The 9799-nt window shown below is 39.7% G+C and overlaps 1 protein-coding gene across 3 annotated transcripts in view; it reads left to right on the top strand.

The window, feature by feature from the left end:
• GPR180 (G protein-coupled receptor 180) overlaps window positions 1–9799 on the top strand; it is a 40807-nt gene that overhangs the window by 19816 nt on the left and 11192 nt on the right. For all 3 annotated transcript variants that reach the window (XM_023726696.1, XM_023726697.1, XM_004371396.2), the window contains exons 4-5: window positions 7259–7439; window positions 7580–7629. In XM_023726696.1, coding sequence (XP_023582464.1) covers window positions 7259–7439; window positions 7580–7629 — 231 coding nt within the window. The remainder of the gene's footprint in view (window positions 1–7258; window positions 7440–7579; window positions 7630–9799) is intronic.

Below are 9799 nucleotides of genomic sequence, written 5' to 3'. Positions count from 1 at the left end.
CTTAATATTTACCCCTATTTTTCTAAGTTTATACCAGTCTTTTATTTCTTTATGTTGCCTTGACTTCTCTCCATATGAAAAATCTATGTGTACATTTTTTAAGTCCCCCTTTTTTGTTTTAAATTTGCCATCTTTTACATATTGACATCTGTTTCCCTATTTTCAGTGTTTTAGCTTTGATTTACTTTTGTGACTTCCCTGTCTGGGTTGATATCTGGTTGCTCTGTCCTGTGTTCTAGTCTTGGGTAGTTATCTGATGTTACTGATTTTCTAACCAGAGGATTCCCTTTAGTATTTCTTGTAATTTTGGTTTGGTTTTTGCCAATTCCGTAAACTTCTGTTTATCTGGAAATGCCCTAATTTCGCCATCATATTTGAGAGACAGTTTTGCTGGGTATACAATTCTTGGCTGGCAGTTTTTTTCCTTCAAGGCTTTATATATGTCGTCACATAGCCTTCTTGCCTGCATAGTTTCTGCTGAGTAGTCCAAGCTTATTCTTATTGACTCTCCTTTGTAGATGACTTTTCGTTTATTCCTAGCCACTCTTAAAATTCTCTCTTTAACTTTGGTTTTGGCAAGTTTGATTATAATATGTCTTGGTAACTTTCTTTTGGTATCTACCTTATGTGGGGTTCGATGAGCATCTTGGATAGGTATCTTGTCATCTTTCACGATATCAGGGAAGTTTTCTGCCAACAAATCTTCAACAATTCTGTGTGTATTTTCTTTTATTCCCGCCTGTTCTGGTACTCCAGTCACTCTTAGGTTATTCCTGTTGATAGAGTCCTACATAATTCTTAAGAGTTTTTTCATTTTTTTAATGCTTTTATCTGATTTTTCCTCAGATAAGCTGGTGTCAAGTGCTTTATCTGCAGTCTCACTAATTCTGACTTCCATTGCCTCAATTCTTCTCCTATGACTTTCTATTGATTTGTCTAATTCTGAAATTTTGTTGTTTATCTTCTGGATTTCTGATTACTATCTCTCTATGGATCCTTGCATCCTATTAAATTTGTCATTATGCTCTCCTCTAATCTTTTTAATTTTCCTCTATTGCGTGTTCTGCGTTTTGCTTAATTTCCTTTGTAATTTCTTGAAGAGTTTTGTATATTAATCTTTTGTATTCTGCCTCCAGTAATTCCAAGAAATTTTCCTCCTCTGGAAAATTCCTAAGATTCTTTATTTTGGGAGCTTGCTGAAGCCATCATGGATTGCCTCTTTATGTGATTTGAAATTGACTGTTGTCTCTGACCCATCAATAAGTTATTATATTTATTTATGTTTGCTTACTGTGTCCTAGCTTCTTGTTTCATTTTGATGTGCCCAAATAGGCTGTTCATGTGAGCTAGTTTGATTATTGGCACCTTTGAAGCTCTAATGTCCTGTCACCAGGTGGTTAGATCTGTTACTAGGTATGTGGACTCAGGAATTCACCCACGCCTCCTGTATGGATTCAGCTCAGGTGCCCAGGTAGATAGCCACCAAATGTGTGATGTAGGCTCTCACCTACACTCCTAGCAGGCGTGGGTTATTGGTGTATTTACAAGCATCTGGCTGCAGCAGGGGTACACACTCTGAGCAAGGCAGGGGCTGATGGCTCTCCCCGAGTGTCCAGGAGGAAGGCGTGTCCCTGTTCCCCAGAGTGCATAGGCGGGTAGGTTATGCAGCCGGACTATGAGCACCCAGTGCTGTTGGCTATAAGGACTGGGGGGCACCTTTTATTCTTGGGCCCCTATCGCAGGTGGCTAGGTGGCATGCTGGAGCCACCAGTCCTGAGGCCCCTGATGTGAGTAGGTAAAGACCCTGCTTAATGGGAAGAGCAGTGTCAGATGTCATGAACCTGCCACTTCACAGTTGAAACAGTTGAAGTTAGACTGCAGGTATATACCCTGTTGTACTGCAGTACTGAGGGCCTATGCTGTTGACATGGGCCCACACAAGTCTCCGCAGGGAGAAAGGCACTCAGTCTGTGGATCCCTTATGCCTGTGCCTAGGCAAAGGAGCTGTGCCTACCCTGGGTTCCTGGTTTAGGGGAGCCTGCAGTTTTTTTTTTTCCCCGTTTGTTAATTTGTTTACTCTCCAAGGCAGGGAGAATGGCTCTGGGCATGTGATAGATCCTACTTCTAGCACAGGGGATTCGGCAATTGCTGAAGCCGATCCAGGACCCAGTGTAGAGCAAGGAGTGGTGAGGTAAATGGGAGAGAGGTTTTTTCCTAAGGTGGGTATTTCTGATCCACGGGGTAGGACATACGCAAGTACTTACCTTTCGTGGATGGCTGCTTCTGATTGGTTCTGGGTGAGTGAGTAGACTCTCTGGCTCTGGGTCTCTCCCAGTGTGGAAAATGCACCTCCCGAGCACAGCTGCTTCCCTGCCTCACTGCTCATCCCTGAGCTGCTCAGGCTCTTGCCGGGTCAGGACTGGCAACTCCTCGCTGCTTCCGAACTGTCTCTCTCTCCCCCTGCCACTCAGTCTGGTTCCTCAACTCTGCCTTTGATGTTCAGGGCTCCCAGATTGCCATATATAACTGAATCATTTGTTTTCTCGGGTCTTTGTTGTAAGAGGGTCCACCAGAAGTGTCTGACTACTCCGCCATCTTGGCTCCGCCTCCCAAAACCACTTATCTTAAACTGCATATTCCACATTGTTTCAGTGATGTGTTGGTTTTAAAAGAGAGCTTTAAGAGTTACCGTTTCTATTATATAGTTTCACGTATGGAATTTATTTCCAGGGAACAATCTCTTAACTAGTTCATTTTAGAAAATTTTGGCCAGTTTGTCTAATTATCTATTCTGAATAGAGGAGATTGATTTGCTATGGTTTTTACTAAGAATCGACTGTTACCAGATAGCTGAGAGGTTTGAATGAAAATAACCTGGTGCAAATAGCTGCAATTAATGTGACATGTCATTCTTGTTAAGTTTTATAATGTATTTTGTTTCAAATTAATTATGTGTTTTGTATCTACCAGACTTTGGCTAATCCTTTTATAGACTGGTCTAAGGTTTAAAAAAAAGAAAAAAAAATTGAGGCAAGTTTCATGTCCTTTGACAAAGCACTAAATAGGAATTCAGTCCTCTAAGGTAGAATAAAATAAAACTGCTGCTTAAAAAATCTAGGATCCTCATTAACTGTATTTGTGTTCTTGTTAGAGGTAAGAAGACCTAGAATCCTGAGAGTTAAAGCATTACTGTCTAAAAGCATATAGACCGATTTTCATTGGGATGATAGAGGCTCTGCCACATCTGCCTTCTCACTGTTCTTTCCAGTTGAGTTCATTCTTCTCTCGTCTGTGTCCCACAAGTTAGTAGGTTGGATCTTCCATTTAGCACTGGTAAAATATTGCTTTATCATTTGGAATGGTTTTGGCTCACAGTAACAGAAACCTGAATGCAAACAGTAAAAACAGTAAAGAAATGAATTATCTTTCATGACAAGAAGTCCTGAAGCTTCTTTACAGTGGTTTATTCAGCAGCTCTCTACTCTGGTATCCTCTGACTGGCAGCTTTGTCCTAGGCTAGCTTCCCTCATGTTCAGAGTTAGCTGCAGCAGTTTTGGGTATCACTTTTAGATATGACAATATCCAGTGGAAGAGGAGAGACAGTTTTTCCTTTGTATCTCTTTTTAAGAGCAAGGAAACTTTTCCTGAAAGCTCCCCTGTGATATTTCATTGCCTAGAACTAGGTCACATGCCTTTGCTGTAAGAGATCATAGGAGGATTCTAAGTTAGTGTCAGAAGGAAGACGGAAGACCTTTAATCCATTGACCGTTCTATCAAAGTGTAGAATTAAGTTTACTTCTTACAAGGTTCATCTGATTGGTATAGACTAGTCAGGATTTATCTTGAGACATTTGAGTGTGGGATGGACATAGGATTCTGAGACAGCAAGGATAGTGGGTAGATATCCAAGAGTGTCTCCTACAGGTGCTGCCCCATGGCCCAAGAGCTTTCTTCCATTTTCTTACCGTCTGCTTCTCTCATCATTTAGATGGGTCCAAATTTTCTGCCTGCCCAGGTTTGCAAACACTTCTTCTCAATAAGCGTGCCATGCAACCTACACATTTCATGATAACAGGCGTTTACCACTTGTTTCGTACGGTGTTAAGAGTATTTTTCTTCTTAAGAGTGTATGTAAGAGATAATATCCTTAAGAGTACATGTGAGATTTGACACTTAGTATCATCTGTTTTGGAGGGTCGCTATGAGTCGGAATTGACTCGATGGCAGTGGGTTTGGTTTGGTTTTGGTTTGGGTGATGAAAATAGTTAAGTGCTAGCTGCTAAGTGAAAGGTTGGCTGTTTGAACCTGGCCAGAGGTGACTAAGAAGAGAGGCCTGGTGATCTGCTTCCGAAAGGTCAGAGCCGTGAAAACCCTGTGGAGTACAGTTCTCCTCTGACACACATGGGGTCATCATGAGTCGGAATTGACTTGCCAGCAACTTTTAAAAAAAAAAATCATCTATTTTACAATTAGATTTTAATTTCAGAGTGAACACAGATTGCTTTCTTCTTGGGAAGGATGGTGGCAGAACAAAAGTAAAATTGGTAATAGCTGAAGAGAAGAAACAGGGAGGCTTTTTCCTAGAGATGATTTACTTAGAGTGCAAACCCAGCATTTTATCTTTAAAGTATCTCGTAGACAAGGTCCGGGTAAGAGTTTATACATAATTTTTTGAACAAAGTATAGCACAAATGTCTTAGTCCAATTCATTTTATATATTGATATCTCAGCAAATATTTTCTTTGTTGGTTATATGCTAGCTTTTTCTGAAAGTCACATTTGATCTTGAATAACCCTAAAACAGTCTTTTGCTGGTGATATATGTCTTCTTTTCAAAAGTCTCTTCCTCCTATGTTATTCTGATTACTCAGTAAATAGTCTGAGGCTTTTCTTTTCATGGTGGATTTATAACCAATGGAGCCAGAAACTTTATCCTATAATGGACATTCTGTAAAGGATATGAATAAATAAAACTTTAAATAGAATTTCTTGTTTAATTCTTTAATACTAAGAAGGAGTGATATAAACTAAGATTCAAATCAGGATAGCATAAAGAATTCTACTGACTTAACAAGTTGTTATAATATGTTTAGCATTTCCATTTTCCATCTTATTCCACTACTGTAATAATGCCGTTATTTCTAAAGCTTGAATACTTTTCTGTGTAAGGAGTTTAAAAAGAAAGAATGCCTCTCTACTTCCTGATCTTTTTCTAAAGTTTACACATGCTTTTTTGTCCGGATTAGAAAAGTGGACTGTCAGAACTTACATATGTAGAGTAGGAGAGACACCCAGTGGCTGAAATACTTCCTGCCCTTTTTTTTTTTTAAAAAAAAGCCTTGTTCTCATCAAAAACAGTATTGACTAGTTTTCCTTCTCTTCATTTGTGTCTTGTAGATTGCTTTTCTGAAATTATTTTCCACACAGTGGAAGTATTCCCTTCTCTCCCTGTTGATCGGCGTTTACCCCAAATGGGAATCTGGAGCAGGTTCAGTGTTCATAATTTGAAAGGAAGGGATTGCAGTTTATACTGTTCAGCTGCAAATTCAATAGAGATAGCTTTATTCATAACCATTGTCAGCACACTCCATTGTTATTGGTGTAAAATATAAAACCAATACCAAACCCTTTGCTGTCCAGTCGATTCTGACTCACAGCAACCCTATAGGACAGGGTAGAGCTGGCCCATAGGGTTTCCAAGGTTGTAATCTTTACAGAAGCAGACTGCCACATCTTTCTCCCGAGGAGCAAGCTGGTGGGTTCAAACCACCGACCTTTCCATTAGCAGCTAAGCACTTAAGTACTGTGCCAGCAGGGCTCCAGTCCTAATATTAAGGAATTACAAGTAAATGTAAGCCATTAACTTCAAAGCTCACCTTCTGGTTTATTATAAAAATGTCTGAAAAATGAAGGCTCAGTCAAAATACCTTGGAAAAACAGACATTTATCTTGAGGATACGTGAAGACTGTACTGAAAAGCTGCTCTTAGGAACTAGGGGCAACTATCATGGCTGGCATCCGTGTCGTTCCCCATGGTATTTTTAATGTGAAATCTGAATATTTACACTGTTTTTCTCTTTATCAACCAGCTCCCTTTGCACATTCATAATTTCTGGTCATTCAGCACGTTGGCTTCAACATGGCTTAGTTTGATTGACTCTTCTGGTCTGTCCCAACCTTTCAGCTTCAGTTCCTATTGCCTACTTCTTTTCATGTTTTGTAGTTTGAATTTCCAAGAGAGAGTATGATTACCCTAACTTATCTTTGGAGTCCCTGGGTGGTACAAATGGTTAATGTGCTAAAAAGATTAGAAATTCATATCCACCCAGAGGTGCTTTAGAGGAATGGCCTGGTGATCTTCCGAAAAATTAGCCATCGGAAACCCTACGGAGCAGAGTTCTACTCTGACACACACAGGAGTTGCCATAAGTCAGAGTCAGCTCGAGGGCAACTGATAACTTATCTTTGAGACACAAGTTATATTGTTGGTTGCTGGCCAGTCTTTGAATTGGTTGGTTTTTGGTGCTCTAGTTTCAGCTGTGGAGTGGAGTCACATAGTCTTCCTAGCATTTCGTCTTTGTCAAGAGCTGTAGGCAGTTTACCTCTGAACGTGGTAAGTACTTTGCAGCTTGGTTCAAATGGAGAGTCATGAGATACTCAGAGCTGTGTTTTTCACACTTTGGTGGCATCAGAATTACCTAAAGGCTTATAAACACACAGACTGCCTTGTTGAGCCCCTCCCAGAGTTTCTGATTTAGTGGGGCGGGGAGGGGAGGGCAACGTGTTGCATTTCTAGCAAGTTCCCTAGTGATGCTGCTGTTCCAGGGACCACACTTTGAGAACCATTGTCAAGGGATATTAAACTATTGACTGACTAAATGTGTTTCTAAACTTCTTACGAAAGAAATCCACTTGGAGGATAAAAAATATATCTAACTGAATGTTGAAATCACTGCTTTCGTTTACTGTTTTTGAACAAAACTGATTTTGTGGTGAGTTTTAGGACTTGTTCCCTGACATTTTCACTGAGTTTAGCTGGTATAGTTTAATTTACTTTCTTCTGGTTACAGCTTTGTTCCAAAGCAGAAAATTGTTTTAATAATTACCCCCTCCCTTTTTTTTCCTGTTACAAAAGTGAATGCTATGACTCCAGTTACAAAACCATTTTTAGAACTATGTTGACCGGAAGATTGAAAAACAACCCAGCCCTTTAACTGGCTTTGTTTAACTGAAGCAAACTCCCTTTCTTCTCTCACAGGGTTACATGAGTTCTTTTTCCTCCTGGTCCTAGTGTATTTTGTGATTGCTTGCATTTACGCTCAGTCCTTGTGGCAGGCGATTAAGAAAGGAGGACCCATGCACATGATTTTAAAGGTTCTGACAACTGCATTGCTGTCACAGGCCGGCTCAGCATTAGCTAATTACATGCATTTCTCCAGGTAACTCAGAACCACTAAAACTGTGTTCATCATTATGGCTAATTAATCCTAATTAGTTCACCAAAATTATGCTTGCTTTGATTGTGAACAATTTTTCCCCTTGGTAATTTACAGTAATACTCTCCTCTTTAATTCCTCAGTTACTCCAAAGATGGAATAGGGGTACCTTTCATGGGAAGTTTGGCAGAATGTGAGTATCTTTCTCAACTTTTTTTTAAAACATAAACTTGCTATCTACTCTTGTTTTTATTTTTAAAAAATACATATTTTTTGTTGCAATACAGTTTTCTGTCTGAGGCTACAGTTGGTTAGAATTCAGCCTTGCTGAAAACAGGGTTACAGAATTGGTTCCCATACGTCCTGTTTAGTTTCCTCTTGGCAATAGGTAATTTTTAGTGTTTGAGAGCATATTTATATATATTCTCTCAGTTTATCCTCTATGAAAACTCAGTGAAGTAGGTGTGCTTACCCCTACTTTGCAGATGAAGAAACTAAGCTCAACGACACGCAGCAATTTTCCAAATGTCATTGAGCTGTTGAGGGTAGACCCAGTCTGAGCTATTGAGTCTGGTAGAGCCCAGACTCAGACCCAGATTTTTGACCCCAAAGCTGAAGTTTTCCCCCATATATTATCCCTTTTTCTGTTACACCCATTGCTGCTGAGTCAATTCCAAGTTATAGCGACCTTACAGGATAGAGTAGAACTGCCCCAGAAGGTTTCCAAGGAGCAGCTGGTGGATTTGAACTGCTGACCTTTTGGTTAGCAGCTGAGCTCATAACCACTGCGCCACGAGGGCTCCTTTTCTATTATATTGACTTTTTTTTTTTTTCTATTTCTGAGTATACCTATAATTGAGCTGACCTCACAGCTTTGTTCTTTTATTTATAAAAGGAACTCCTATGAAGTAATTTTTTAAATTAATCATGATAGGAGAATACTTAAAAGTTCCTAAAATCGTGACTTTAAAGAGAACTTCAGAGGGACATCAGGTCATATGCCATTCTTAATCCTGGACAACTGTTTTAAGATTTGCTCTTGAAAAGCAGGTTTTGAATATAAAGTCATCCTAGGGATTACTTCTCCTTACACTCTCATGTTTCTCTTCTAGTCTCGTCACTCTCTGATAGGGTAGCATGTGGTCGTCTCTATTGGTCCTCTCAGGACCCTTCACCTGATCCCTCTACCTGTAAAGATTCTAAATTTCCAGAGCCTTTCACCTTCCTTGTGAAGGTATACTGTCCACCTCTTAGGCAGGAACAAGAGATGCTTATCCTTTTTGAGTAGTGTCTAGAACCCTGCTTTCTTCCTCTCTTTTCTCTTAGATGGCCTTTAAATGTTTAATGGAATTTTAGAGCTGAACAGAACCTTAGAAATAATTGAGCTTATGCATTTCAGATAAGGAACTGAGGTCCAAAGAGGCAAAGCACACAGAAGCCACTACTGGCAATGCTAATGTGAAAATATAGGACTGTGGAATTTTTGTGAGAGTCTGCTGTGTACCCAACAATGTTTTAGGCTGTCTAGGTGCAGCGGTTAATACACTTGACTGCTACCTGAAAGATTGGCAGAGGTGCCTCAGAAGAAATGCCTGGCAGTCTGCTTCCAGAACCCTGGAGCACAGTTCTACTCTGACACACATGGGGTTGCCATGAGTCGAAATCAATTCAAAGGCAACCAGCAACAACAACCATCTTCACTGGAGGTTGAAAAGCAAAAGTTTAATAAAAGAAAAAATCTGCAGTAAATTAATATTGCTCATTTTTAGTAGTTCTGACAAAAGGTTTGATTTGTTAAGAGATTAAAATTTCAAGCCAGAATGGGATTTTTGTGTGATTTGTATATTAGTTATTTTTCAACAACAGGTAAGTGATGTTTTACCTATCTAGTTATAGAATTATATCCATATGTGTGTTACTTAAGGAGCCCTGGTGACGCAGTGGTTAAAGCAATTGCTAACCGAAAGGTTGGCGTTTTGAAACCACCCGTGGCTCCACACAAGAAAGATGTGGCAGTCTGCTTCCACAGAGGTTTACAGCCTTGGAAACCCTATGGGTCGCTATGAGTCGGAATCAACTCCATGGCAGTGGGTTGGGTTTTTGGGTTTTTTTTTTGGTTTATTACTTAGTACCTAAAGAAGTGACCCAGAAAATCAGGGTTTTCCGAGCTCTTTGTTTTGGTTAATTACCAACTTATATGGGAATATTCCTTTGACTAACTTCTTAATTGAATATGTATTTGTGAATTGTTTAATACAGTTAATTGGCATCACAGTAATTTAAAAGCTATGATGAAAAAGGAGCTCTGGTGGCACAGTGGTTAAGAGTTTGGCTGCTAACCAAAAGGTCGTCAGTTCGAATCC

Source organism: Trichechus manatus, unplaced genomic scaffold (genome assembly GCF_000243295.1).
Source record: "Trichechus manatus latirostris isolate Lorelei unplaced genomic scaffold, TriManLat1.0 scaffold00013, whole genome shotgun sequence".
NCBI lineage: Eukaryota > Metazoa > Chordata > Mammalia > Sirenia > Trichechidae > Trichechus > Trichechus manatus.
The sequence above is the reverse complement of the archived record's forward strand: the minus strand, read 5'-3'. Positions and strand labels throughout refer to the sequence as shown.